The sequence below is a fragment of the Atractosteus spatula genome, chromosome 18, assembly GCF_055471065.1.
Source record: "Atractosteus spatula isolate fAtrSpa1 chromosome 18, fAtrSpa1.hap1, whole genome shotgun sequence".
Lineage (NCBI taxonomy): Eukaryota > Metazoa > Chordata > Actinopteri > Semionotiformes > Lepisosteidae > Atractosteus > Atractosteus spatula.
Genome location: NC_142723.1, coordinates 7826910 through 7841448, shown reverse-complemented (window position 1 = coordinate 7841448; position 14539 = coordinate 7826910). Strand labels below are relative to the sequence as shown.

The following is a 14539-nucleotide window of genomic DNA, read 5'->3' as shown; positions in this document are numbered from 1 at the left end:
TTCTCAATATTAATTGTTTCTATAAAAAGGGTAATAACTAATATAATATCCTTTAGAATGTCATTTTTAAGCCTGAGGCTTCATGGTTCAGGAGATTATAAAAAATTTACAGATAACCTAATGCTCTTGAACAGATCTGAGTGATGTAAAGGATGGGGTAAGGTTTACAGAAAGTGAATGCACCTTAATGGAAAAATAATATTGTCTGTACACTTTTAAAAATGCTGTATTTGTGATGTTTTTCAGCAAAGACACCAGAATAACATGGAAGTCAAAAGATGTTTATTATGTCAAAGCATTGTATGACCAGCATATTTTCAATAACAAATAATGGCACTGTCTTAATTGAAAACAGCTTTGTATTTGTGTAATATCTATATTAAAAAACAATGCAGCACATTTGTTCAATTTTAAAGGGCTTGCCCCCTGCAATATAAAAAACACTGGTTGCAAAATGTCTTGTAGGCAATAATTAAGATATGTGTATAGATAAACAATGGTAGGCAGCAAGTGCATCAGGCTTGAGTTTGAGATTTCATTTTGCTTTTTTTTCTTGAAATTGCATGATTACACCCGAGACTCAAACAATCTTCAGATCTTTCATCGCAGATTCCAGAGTCTGAAATAAGAAAGGTCATTTTACCCTCAGTTCATTGATTATCCCCTGCTTTCTGCTCCAAGGAGCAGGTCCGTGTCAAGTTAAAACAACTGTACAGTAGCTATATTGTTCAATATAAAAATAAGCACAACAAATATAAGTTTTTTTTTCTTTTTGAATTGTATTTTTTAGTACGGTTTGCATTTAAAATGCCAGAGTTGCGAATATAATCAACATACTCTTTTCTTACCTTAACATCCCAAACTGTCATCCCTCCATCCATGCCTGTGGTACAAAACTTTGTACATTTGGACTTGCCTCCCTCCATAATAGAGATCTGGCTGTAAAACACAGATGGACAAGATTAGATGCAGAAAAGTACGAAGATATAAATTTTAAAAACATTTGGTATAAATTACCACTACTGTGGGATACTGTGGCCTAGAATGTAACGGTAGAAAATCTACAATCATGAGTGAAAACATTTACCTGGTGTAATATTTGCACTTAACCAGTTTAGTAAGAAAAATTACAGGTATCCAGTATCACACAGGAGCTGTCTTTTATTTTGCGTGTCACTAAATGAGATATTGAAATAATTCAAGACACCAGGAATTATTTTAAAAAGGTTCAATGAAAATTTAGTGAGATGGAAATTAACCTTTACAAATATAAATGTCCTGTCATTAATATGATTATTGCTGCACCATTAATTTTTTTTTCCTGTATTTAATAAAGAAACTCAAACCATGTTTACACACGGGCTTACTACAGTTTAGCAGCATCTCTCCAATCTACTAACTACCAGATTCCTTGTTAATACTGACATAAATGTAAATTTATCATATTTAACTATAAATGCAAAATGTATTCTTGTATATGAAAAAGAAGACGATATTTCATTATTTAGTTGCAGTCTAGTACGGAAGCTTATTAGCACCGTGGAGAAAAATATTGCATTAAAATGTGGCACTAATCAGCATCCATATATTAGGTCATATTGTTCACTAATTATGTTTCAACACAATGTTATCTAATTTAAACACAAGTTTCTCATTTAAACTTTTTTTTGCTCAGCGGCATAAATAAGCTTCTGTAGTCCAAAAATGACTAAAATGTACAGTAAGTAAAACGAGAGTTAATATTTCCACTACAAAAGCAGTCAATTCAACAGTGCAATGTATTCCTCAAACCAGCCTGTCCTTAAATGTTTTCGAAATGCCAGTTGAGGTGACTTCTTTCTACCCAAGTGCCGCATTATGTTTGAGAAATGAATAGGGAAGGTTGTGCTTTGAGTGAGTGCTAAATGAAAATTGACCATTGCTAATTGTAATACACTGAGACAAATAGTGAAGATAAGCAGTAATATCATTGGAGCAAACCAGATGAACCTAAATGCCCTCAATGAACAGAGGGTTCTAAATGGCTAAGAGCATTAAGGAGTGTGTGGCACACCCCCACCTCTGGAAATGTATACTACTTCCATCTGCCCCTAGGTATAACAATCATAGATTTTTACATTTAATCCCCTTCTGCAATCTCGTTCTCACTGTAAAAAGTACCTCTCTATCTGCTGAAACACTGTTGTCTTGCACTGTATACTGATGATATCTGTTTTTGTTGTAGTGTTGTGTTGGCCTCCACTGTAAACCACATTGCCCCCTGGGGGATAATAAAGCTTAAATCGCAATGGCAATGAACATTGTCACGTTGGAGGCCGATGGGGGAGAAGGGGCTTGCCTGATGCTGTTCTTGTGCAGGGTTTCCAGGATGGCTTCTTTGGTCTCAGTGGTGGCTTTCTTGTCCAGGTTCTGAAAGCGCTCCCTTGCTGTCATCCCACGCTGCGCGCTCTGCTTTGGCACATCCAGCTTACCTCCGAAGGTAATGGTCCCTTTTTCCTCATTGTACACAAAGAGCCCTGGGTAGCAGTCATGTCCCTGAAACAAGTAACCCCCCACACCACAAGCACATCACCGTCTCCTTCAACACTGCTTCAGTGACAGTGTGACTCAGATAAAATCATGTCAGTTATACCGTAAAGGAGCAAGTAAAGGTTTATTCCATGCTGAAAAGAAAAGAATCACAACTTTTCGGCTGTGGAGCCTTCTTCAGGTGTGGGAGAGAGAGGAAGACTGGCAGTTTGTAAAGTATGGGAGAACAAAAGCCAGGACTGGAGAGGAGGTGGGAGCAGGAGAGAAGCAGAGTGGACACTCAGGTGGTGCGAAGTCAAGAGAGGTGAACAGAGGTGCGAAGTCAAAACCTGCAAATGAATAGAGGAATAGAAAGAAATGAATCTGCCGTTGAGAGAAGGGGGAAAGTGTTTCAGGATAATTTTGATTTCGGATTTGTCTTTCTGCAATAGGAGTTCAAAAACCCCTCTTTGAGAATGCAGACAGAGAGATCAGTATGATCATGGCTGTTAGAGGTGAAATGAAAAACTATGGGCTTGGAGAGATCTTTGAGCCTCACAGCCCTGACATGTTCCCTGAAGCAGTCTCCCAGTCTCCTTCCTTTTTCACCAATGCAGATAGCTGCATATCAATCTGTAGACAGATACAATTATACTGCATCAAGGAAAGGCTGGACTTACAGCTGCCACAAAGCTGTTCTCTGTGATGAAGGTAACAGTCAGGAGAGGGAGGGTCTCGGAGCTCAGGCTGGAAATGCTGAAGAAGAACAAACAAAAGAGTATAGAGATCTGAAAAGCCTGTCTTTTGGAAATGGAAACCCACAGGAGCTTCTTTGTAAGCAAAGGTGCAATGCACGCTAACACATTGTGTTGGCTAGTATCATTTGCTCACCCAAACTCAGGCTCTGTGGGGCTAATTCTGCATGAACACAAGAGCACTTTGCATATTTCTGAACCTAAAGACATATGTACAATGATGTAAAGGAACAAGTAATAGATTTATTCCATGCTGTAAAGAGGAGAGAAAACACAACGTTTCGGCTGGGGAGTCTTCTCCAGGTATTCCTCACACCTGAAGAAGGCTCCACAGCCTTAACGTTGTGTTTTCTCTCTTCTCTTTTCAGCATAGAATAAACCTATTACTTGTTCCTTTGCAGACTACGCATGCTGACGCAGCTACCCACCTGTACAATGATGTACATGAACAATACCTTGCAAAAGTATTTAGACCCTTCTTATGGCATCCAAATTTCTGAAATTTCAAAATGACGCATACACAGTTTTTCAAAAACTTGGTATTTTATTTAAAATCTGAATGCTCAAACTGAATAATTCTAAGTGGAAGATATGTCACTGAACACTTCTGGAAAATCTAAAGATTAAAACTAAAGCAAGTCGATAGCATAAGTACCCTCAAACTCAATATTTGGTTAAAGCGAGTGACCAAGGAACTTCACAAAGGCAGGTATTTGTACTCTAAAATCATGAGAGCCACTATTAACATGGAAAGACAGAGGCCATGCAACTAATCATGTGGTTTGTTAAGATAATTGTGTGCATGGAAATTAATTAAGGTTTGCCAAAGCAAAGGGTTTGAATACCTATGCAATCTTAATGTTTCCATTTTTCTTATGTTTTAGTTATCCATTTACTTCTTTCTTTTTGTTATTTGCTTTGAATATGTGGAGTAGGTTGTGTATGTAACAAATATTAACAGCTGCTTCACAGGGACATGTCTGTAAACTTCAAAGCAAAATGTGGAAACTGCAAAGTCTGAATACTTTTGCAAGGCACTGTAGAATACACCAGTTTGTAAGATTTAGAAGAGTAATTTGGATGTCTATGCATGAGCTCTAGCATATTAACTTTGCACCCAGAGAGGCAGAGACTGAGCGTTTCACAGCTGCCCCAGGTCAGGGCTTGCAGAGCTCTGTGCACAGCAGGGCTGTACTCACGCAGTGTTTTTGCCAGCATCTGCTACAGCCACACAGCTGTCATGGCTGACCCAGGCCACGCGGCTGCCACTGTTGGAGAAGCAGACACTGTGCACCCAGCCTGACGTGCTGCTGGACTCGAACATCAGCTCTCCGAAAGGCATCTTGGAACCCCAGGGAGTCGGAGACGGCTTCTCCTCCACCTCTTTGATGTAGGCCGAGAAGATCCTGAGTTACAGAACAGAAAAATCTATTCTGCATCTACAATGAAGGCTGTACAGTATGTTGCATCATTCGTTGGTCTTTCCCTGAAGAAGGCACTTGATCAGTTGATTATACAGTGAAATCTGGATGGGTATTTGCCTAGAAATTCTGATTCACAGTCAATTCCGGTTAGAAATCGAATACTGATCTGTTGAGTACCTGTGAACGAACTAACAAGCACAAGATCAGGGAAACTATTAGAAATTCTCAAGGAAGCTCTTGGAGGTCCCTGTAATTTCTAACTTAGCACCAAACATTGTATTGTTTGTCCAGAGACTATGTAATTTTTAAAGCCACAAACATTGACTTGCCTGATCTGAACAAAGATTAATTGATTAAGAAGGCGTGAAAGAATATTCAGTTTGAATTACTGAGTATAGAATGCAAGTGGACTTTGCCAGAACGCAGTTGTCCAACACTACCTACACCGTACCTGCACTTGAAGTCACAGGAGCCAGCTGCCAGGAGCACATTGTTAGGATGCCAGTCCAGGCTCAGGACAGTGGAGCGAATGGGCTTCTTGATGTGTTTGCAGACCCACCTTTAGAATATAAATATATATATTTATATATCAGAATTCATCATGTGTATTTTACATACCAAGTCATAGATGCACCAGACACTTATATAGTCATATAGTTTAACAGTTAATAGTTTAAAAGCAACTCTTTACAGTTTTCCAAATTGCATACTATGCACATGATACTAGCCTGCTAAATGCAGGAGGAAATGGAAGTCTGAATGAACAAGTAGGACTTTAATCTTGGCATTGTCTACCCTAAAAATAAAAACTGATTCAATGGATAAGCAAATCTGCTTTCAAATTAAAAGGTCTATAACATCTCTACCAAAAGCTGATAAATTTGCTAATTTTGATGCTTCATTACTCACAAAAATATACAAAATAAGATTCATGTCACTCCCCATCTGCTCATTTTAGGTCCTATGAACACAAGGAAATTAAAATTGCAAATTCAACAGAATCTTTATTTCTCACTGTTGGAAATCATTTGTATTTTAATGTGTTCTGAGTTATGGGGAGAAATGTAAAGCAGAAGTCTCAAATTTTAACTAATTGCAATGCAATGCATATTTTCTGCAAAAAGGCTGTTACACTGATATTATTTTTAAAATGAACCTTTTACCAGGGACTGAATCTCTCTCGTGGGTTTACTGTATCAGACTGTTACAAAGCAGATGGATAATACATGCGGTGTTAATGTGTGTAACTTTAATTTGAAAGGCTTACTGAGTATCTTTGTACCATATGCCATTTTTTTCTTTTTTTGCTCAGTGCAATTACACCCAAGGTAGAAGAAGTGCATAAATGACTTAAATTACATCTATAATTGTTATTGTGTCTCTATATTGCATCCATTGTAATTCCCATCACAGAAAGGTGACATAAGTGCCATTTGCTAAAAACAAATGAACTAGACTGGCCAGATGGACTCATCTCATTTGCAAACCTTCTTATGCTGTTGGCTAACACTGAGCTTTTCTGGAACCATTACAAACATGACTGTTGATTTGGGTTTACATACATTGATTCCCCCACTATCTGTTCAAGGCAAATGTTACTAGAGGTGCTGGCCTGGTTTTCATTCAGTGACAAAGCTTCTGTTAATTAATGATATAATGCAATATGTTTCCATCAAATACTGTTCCTGGGTTTTGCGCAGATTGAGCACCAGATGGAGTTATTAGATTGGAAGCCTACATAGAACATGTGATAGATAGGCGAAGAATGAATATTGTAGCTGAGCAGCATATTAATGGTTCTGAAGCCCATTAGTCATGTTAACCCCATATTCTGACAAGCGTATTATGGTAGATGGTTCACTAGTAAGCCATATACACAACTACTTGCTCCAAATTTACTGTTTTTTTAAAAAAAAAACATTTTATTTAACCTAGAGAACTGGACCTGTACGGGTCCAGCTGTATAAATTCAGTTAATTACAAATTAAGGAGATTTTATATATTGTTATTGAACTGACACTGACAAAATTTTATTATCTGTTTACAGCCAGTCATCTCCTAACATAGTTCAGGTGGGTTGACACCCGAAGAAGGCTCCACAGCCGAAACGTTGTTTTTTATTTCTTCTCTTTTCAGCATGGAATAAACCTATAACTTGTTCCTTATCTCCTAACATATTTACAGTGACCAATATCAGCATCTGTGACATGCCCGAAATAACCAGGCGACTCACTAGGCCTGGGTAATGAAAACACACATGAGGAATGCAGTGGCATTATCTTCATAAACACACCTACCAAGCTTCTGAATTAAAAACTCAACAACTTCCATCTCTACAGTCTTCTCAGAGTTCAGCATACAGTATACATTACACAGTACCATTTCCTCCTCCTGGCATTCTCTTCTGGTTTTCATTTCAACTGAGCTCCTAATCAATTCAAGTTATTGAACCCATTGCTTAATCACCTTTGTGTGTATCATTTCTAAAAAATCTAGAAAGCAGAACTCTGTTTCTGTGAGGTTTGAAATTCTTGGTCCCCTATAACTTTCTAAATTTCTTTTACTGCTTAGCAATTAGTGGTGTTACAGGCACAGGTAGAAATTACACTGTCAGACACACTCTGACACTGCCCCCGGCACAGTTTTCCAACCTGTTCTACTATTTAGGAACTGAAAGTTTTAAAAATGCATGCAAAAAGTTAAATTTAAAGGGGAACTGCAATGCTATTGATGAGTGGATTTCAAACCACAATAAAAGTAAAATGTACACAGTAACCTGTAAAACCTCCAATTTATATGTCAAAATAGAAAAAATTTCCAGGTATGCTTAGCGCCATGTTCTGCAATACAGAATGAGACAACAAAACTTCCGGTGACATGTTTCTGCCTTTTTACATTGTAAACAAGCGGGCCTATGAATACGTCTTGTAATCCAATAGAAATATTGCTCTTGACTTCAAGACTGTTTTGCCAACAAATACTACTTACTTGCTAACTCTGCACGCAGATCATATTGGAACATTTCTTCAGTGAAATGTCTGCTGCACAAGCCGTACGTCACTCATACATCGTATTGCATTAGTCATTACAGTGACTAGTGAGCAGGAAGGGCTGCATCACGTCGCAATTCAGGGGATGCAGGTTTGTGACAACGTGGCGACTTACAGTACTCTCACAAAGTTCACGATTTTGTGCTTAATTTGAAATTTGTCAACATTTTTCTATAACGTCAATGTATTTATTTTGTTACCAGGCTTTAATCTGGTTTTAGAAATTGGGATTGCAGTTCCCCTTTAAGAGCTTGATGGGTCAGGCTCACGAGGATCAGCTGCAATGAAAACCTCAGGGGTAACCCAGGGCAGGACTGGGGAAACGCAGCTGTACAACATACCAGTCGTTTTCCTGCTCAAAGTAGCAGACTGAGATGAGCCGGGAGCCACTGCCCACAGCAAACTTGTTTTCCTTGGGGGACCACTTGACACAGCGGGCGGCTCGGTTGATCCTCAGGATGACCAGAGTGGGCTTCCACACGCCGCCTTTCAGGGTCCAGACATAGGCATTGCGATCAGTCCCACAGGTCACAATGCGATTGCTTTCTGGGGCCCAGTCGATACCTGTCACAGAACAAACACAACTAAATCTTCCCAGTTGTAAACTGCAGTTTGACCAGTTTCCTGGAGGAAACAGGCCCAAGAGGTCCCCCATCAACCAGAATCGGGACTGTCAAACCAGATTCTGTTACTTCACTAAACTAGTTACTTGCTTAATAGGACAAATTCGTTTTATTTAATTAATGTTATTATTATTATTTTTTAAAATAACTTCCAAGTACAATAGCATGACTCACCAAATACTTGTATCAACTTATTTTTTTATTTATTTTTCTTTTGACAGCATCTCATCAGGAAGACAAGTTGTTGTTTTATTAATAAATGTTTCTTTAGCAACCTGTCAATGTTTGCTTAACACATGTAGAAAGGCTGTATTGTGTTCATTTTGTAGCTAGCTCTTAAAGAAACATTTATGAGAAAATTGAACTGCCTCTGCTGTGTCTTCTGGTTCATGCTGCCAGATCTTTTGTACCTTTTCCTTAGAAATACATTGTGTCATCTTTATGTTAATTAGATTCATATTGATTTCTGAAAATGTCTTAAAAATGTTAATGGTTTCAACTCAATAACAAAGACCAATGTCAGGCCGTACTAGTGAAGTGAAATACTGTAAGCTAACGTTTCATTTCAGCTGCTGCATAGCTCAGTACTACAAGCTGCTTAGTTTTAAAGACACTGAGACAACAGCTGGAAATACATGCTCACTCTTTGTTTCCTTACCTGTCACTTGGCCATTGTGCTCCTTCAGCTCATGGATCTTGGTCCATTTGGTTCCTTCTTTCTTGTAGATATAGACATCATGGTTGTTGGGACATAATGCAATTTCTGAAAGATAGGTTTATGAAAAGCAAATTAATATTATTATACTGTACGTAGACAACTGAAGAAGGCTCCACAGCCGAAATGTTGTGTCTCTTTTCTTCTCTTTTCAACATTTACTTGTTCCTTTGCAGTCTACACATGCTGACACAGCTACCTACTAATATTATTATATATAACTTAATATAAAGTCCAGTGGATATTACAAGCTGCCTCTGTTATAAATGCTCTCTGGACTGCTCTAAGCAGCATCACCGACTTGTAGACTGATTCCATCAAATGTCAGTACTCCATGGAAAACCAGGGTGCAGCTACAAGGAGTACTGTGGTGGACGAGTAGGTGACACTCTTCCATTTGGTTCTCAAACCAGTACCCCAGTATGGCAACCAGGATTTCGACTACTTGATCATTAAAAATCCTGTAATGTAAAGTGTTCCCTTCTTTCAGCTGGTGAAACAGTTTCTCACTTCTCTACCTGATCTGCTGTGTAGTGGGATGGCTGGCATAATGTAATAGTGGCTGCTATGCATCACACAGATTTCACTGTTGAATGAAGTGGGTTCCTCCTAATATGTGAATAACTGATGCCTTTTAGGATGAAACATTCTAGATAAATAGATGTGTCAGCTTCAATATTCACAATATTGTTCAACTTCTCCAAATAATAAAAAATTACATATCAGTTGTGAAGGGTGTGAAAAAATTAAAATCCACAGAATACGGTGCACATAGATGGATACTGTTCTTTTTCACCAAAAGCTTTCTTAATAGATGCTGGCAAATGACAATGACCTTGGTTCTCATGCTGCGTGCACAAAAAATTTACAGCAAACTGACTGTTCCCTAGTTTGTCAAGGACAAGAAAATATCAGTCACGTCCTCTTCAGGTAGATTTGCGAATGTGGTGTAAAAAAATAGCTCAAGCTGAAATAATCTGCATAGGATGTTCTCACAACATCAATATAGGCCTCTCTGCCTGTGTCAAACCACTTCCTAAAACACAAACACATTTGTGCTGATGAATGGCCTTCATAAAAACATTAATATTTAACTTGAATTCAAGTCCCAACACCCCCTCTTTTTATAGGAGAGGATTGTTTCCACTACTAAAACAGACAGCCAGCAGTTCACGGTAGAGTTGGGTTATTTCTCTCTTCTGCTGTGGTCTGCTTTAGGCACATCCAATCATCAACAACGAACCATTCATGGTAAAACAGGAAGTCTGGGTGGAATTAGTCACTGCTGTTTCTCTCATCAGACTGAGAGAAAATATGAGACGGGTGTATAACTACAAACACACCATACTTTTCAACTGTATTTACACACATACATACAATAACCACAACTGACTATACATTGCTTTTTCCTGTAAATTATCTTTGAACAAAGAAGTATTTTTCTAGATTGTGTCTGAACACATGAGTGTGGACTTTTTCTTTCTACTTTTTTTGTGATCAACATCCTTCAGCTCTAACTGTGGCAGTTTCCTAAAAGTGGTATTTATCCCAAATAGAACTCTTGAAGTCTCAGCGTCAGTTTCGAAAACATTTTTGGAATCTTTGGCTACTCCGACCAGTTTCCATTTAGGAAGGTCCTTCGCAAAATGGAACTCCTCAATTTTATTTTAAATAATCCCCCTGTCTGTCAAACCCGGGTTAAGTTAATCTAGATGTTGTTTGTGGTGCAGAAGTAAGGCTTTGCAGTTCACAGACTAACTGGGTGGATCCCTTTGAGTCTTGAAAAACAACCGCTGGGAGAAGCAAAGGCAGCTGTTTAATACCACATGTCTTGCCAGATATCAGCATATACATTCATAAGCAGAAATCTAATCAACATGGTCCTGTAAGTGAGTATCAAAGAGGCAGATGCACGCAGGCAAATTGTGAACAAATACCACTCCCAAGCAAACCCATTAAAACGGCATAGGGCTTCTGTTTCAAAGCATTTTTAGCCCCTATAGTATATTTTCCACCCTTGTAATTACAAGTTCGGAAACTATGTGAAAGAGTAGCTTCAATAATAGTAGCTTCAGTTGTAGTTCTTCTGGTGCTGTGGAGAAAAATTGGTTCAAATATGCTTTTAGTTTTTTTCCACTTAAATTCAATGTTTTTGTTTCATTTCCCTTTATCCTTTTTAGATTAAAACTTTTAGAAAATATTTATTTCTGCAAAACCTCTATACACATCATATGTATTCCGAATCTACAGGAGAGAGCATGTTCTGAGAAAGTAAAATTAGTATCATAAGGAAATCTAGGGAAATTCAGTAAATGCTGACTGCCAGTTTCTACTTGCTCTTCCAAAGGAAATACCTCCAACGACCTGGCTATTGGCCAGTGGCTATATTTAACTTCAGAACCATATATCTGGAGAACTTGATATGTGGTATAGTAAGTGAGCTGATTTGGGGACGTTGTGAATAAATTCTGCTGTGAACACAAATTCTGTTAATCTTTTGCACCAACCCAAAACAAATGCAAATGTATACTCACGAGTCCTGTCTTTATTCCAGGCATGGCAGCTGATGGGTTCCAGGAGAAAACTGTGGTAAGACATGGCTTATGACACTGAAAAATAAATATGTCGTATGAGGTTAACTGCTCTCTGTATTCAAACGCCATAACCCATATGTTATATTAGTGATAAACTAATTAGAACATTTGATTGTGCTACAGTGATGTTGTGTAATAACTATGCAGTATTGCTAATCTAGTATAATTTGAAATATTGGCATTAAAAAAAGAAGACTCTGTTCAATGGCTATGCACAGGTTAAAAGTTGTTTAAAAATAGCAGAAATGCATATCCACATATGAAAAAAATGCAGTTGCAGTGTGCACGCTAAAACTGTATCTTTGTCAGAGCACTTCCGCATGCAACCGCAAAAGGAGAAGTTGTAAATGCAGAAGCTGCATCTCAATAATTTGTTTGACATAGTGAGCTTTATGCATGAAGGTAACAGGCTGAAAACTCCATGAATGCCCTAATTACAAGGCAGCTCTGTTCAGATCTACTTTCTGTGGTCTCTAGGGTAATTAAATGCAGGCCAGCTTGGAATGTGACCTGCTAGCGGGAAATGTTTGATGTCTTCAAAACATCCCCACATTACAAGTCCAAAAATAACAAGTTATTTATGGAAAATATATCAAATTACGTTCTTACTATGCATGAATTCTGTGTACCAGGCTTGTGTGAATATTAGTTGTTGCAAGGTCCACTCTTTGGACAGCAGTGGTCTCAATTCTCTGTCTTATAACTACCATCCACTAGCCCAGTTCCTGCGCTGGAACAGGATAAAACTTTGAATGGATTAAAAAAAAAATCTTTCAATTTTGAAAGACTCCCAAAGTTGAAACCATTTTATTTTAGAAAAAAAAATATATTGACAGCAAAGAAAAGAACCCTGTGTTTTTTAATAGGGCTTTAACTGTCATTTTACATTATACTTCAAGACGAGCATCACTAACAACTATACCCAAACCTGTAAAAGAGTCATAAAAGTGGAAAAAGTTCAAATAACAATATAACTGACATTAGCAGTTCTGAGGTGCATGAAATACTGGACTTTTGCTATTTTTGCAACAGATTAAAAATTCAGAAGAAAGTAGTGGTATGTTTACTTACCGGTACCTCTTGAACTTAAAAGTTGAAGGAGATGAAAATTGGTCAAAATGTCAAACAAGCAGCCTCAGTTCATGGACTCTGAGCAGTCAACACGAACGCTGGCTCTGAATGAGCTGAAGAAACTTATTTCTCTGAAAACTGTTACACTTCCCTTTTCCTGCTTCAAAAGTGTAACCACTTCCTTGTGTGGGCGGCTTTCAGCTAGCGAGCAGGACCCAAGGTTTAACGGCACATACCGGTTTGTCAGCAGATATGTAACCCCTGCCCTTCTTCTCCATTATTCACCAAGACCCTTTCATCTCAAAATTGTCTGGTCTAACTTAACTTCCAGGACTAAAACCGTGATGCTAAAATTCATCTGAAAGTCATTAGGAAAATGTGGGTGGGGCTTTACAATAAGAAATGTGCAGAAGTACACCCTACATATGGAAACTAAAGTGATTTAAAAGTTGTGAGCACAACTTTGTGAAAATAACAGAAAAGTCAAATTTCTCTGCCCTTTCCCTCACCAAGAAGAGGTTAACAACTGGACTATGGCAAAATAAATGTATTTTCATTACTTTATGAATTTTTAACAGTTTTTGAGGACAAGTAATCAGAAACACAAACAATGTGCTAACTGTATTCATTTAAACTATCTCCTACACAGTGTGGATGTGACTCACTATAAATATACAGTAACCATTTAAATCCTATAATCCTAACACAAAATCCCAGGGGACATAGTACTACAATTAATAAACTATTATATGCTGAAGTATAACACTAACACTAATAGAAATATGTACTTTAAATATCCACTAGAAATACATTCATGCAGTCTTAGCTCATTTTGTGTTCAAGAGTATTTGCATATGTACATGCAATATATTACAGTTCAGGTTTCACAGGTTTCTAAAAGCATGTCCTGTCTCGTTTCCACTAGTTCACTATCCAGTCTGTCTTTGTGACATAAGCTGTTTGCATTCAGTTGGTGTTCAGAGTAAAGGGAAGATGTCTTGAATGGACAGATGGAGCACTGTTAGAACATGAACCCTGAAAGCTGACATGCACGACATGAGTATCCAGAGAGGGAGCAAACTGAAATTTGATCCAGATCCTATATGGATAGGCCTTTTGTGTTTTTATCACATGAAAATGTCACATGGAAAACATCACATCACTTTCAATAACCACTTATCCATTTCATGGTCAAGGTGACCCAGAACCAAATGGAGAAAATATACTATGCAAATTAAAACTGCTGTTAAAAAAAATCACTTTTTGAACATTTCAGGCACAAAATACATACTTGCATTAAAAAATTAAATGAAAGCTTTGTGCAGAAAAATTGAACAATTTTAATTACATCTAAAGAAAAAAATTAAATCTTCAAATCTTAATTTGAAGTTACCGACTTGATATTTTATTTCTTTGCATTATACACCCTCAACAATAAACCGAAAAGGTTTCATTAAAAAACAAGTTCTTAAACTCAATGCAGATTACTTGCATAATTCTTTACAATGTGATGATCAACAATTTTCAAATGCTGCCCCCCATGCTTACCAACTCAAATTTATGTCCAACCATAATGCCATACGCTATTCTACTGCATTCACCATAATAAACCAGAGTGCCGAAAAATTCTGCAGAGCTGCACTCTCTAGAGGTGGTGATACTACAAAACATTTCAAGTACACAAGCAGCACAAATTCTTCAGCATAACATGGATTTGAAGAGTTACAAAATATTCTCAGCCACCCTGGCCCATTTGGCAACCTTGTAGCTAATTGATTTAAGATTTTGAAGAAGCTAAA

At 37.8% G+C, this 14539-nt stretch overlaps 1 protein-coding gene across 1 annotated transcript; it reads right to left on the bottom strand.

Moving 5' to 3' along the window:
- Positions 1 to 265: 265 nt before the first annotated feature.
- On the bottom strand, positions 266 to 12935 carry arpc1b (actin related protein 2/3 complex, subunit 1B). Its single transcript, XM_088936733.1, has 10 exons — positions 12741 to 12935; positions 11610 to 11684; positions 9019 to 9123; positions 8079 to 8301; positions 5139 to 5246; positions 4463 to 4669; positions 3189 to 3264; positions 2339 to 2535; positions 849 to 939; positions 266 to 619 (listed from the first exon to the last, which is right to left on the bottom strand). The coding sequence occupies exons 2-10, from the start codon at positions 11671 to 11673 to the stop codon at positions 581 to 583; spliced, it is 1110 nt and encodes a 369-aa protein (XP_088792859.1). The 5' UTR covers positions 11674 to 11684; positions 12741 to 12935; the 3' UTR covers positions 266 to 580.
- Positions 12936 to 14539: the final 1604 nt, after the last annotated feature.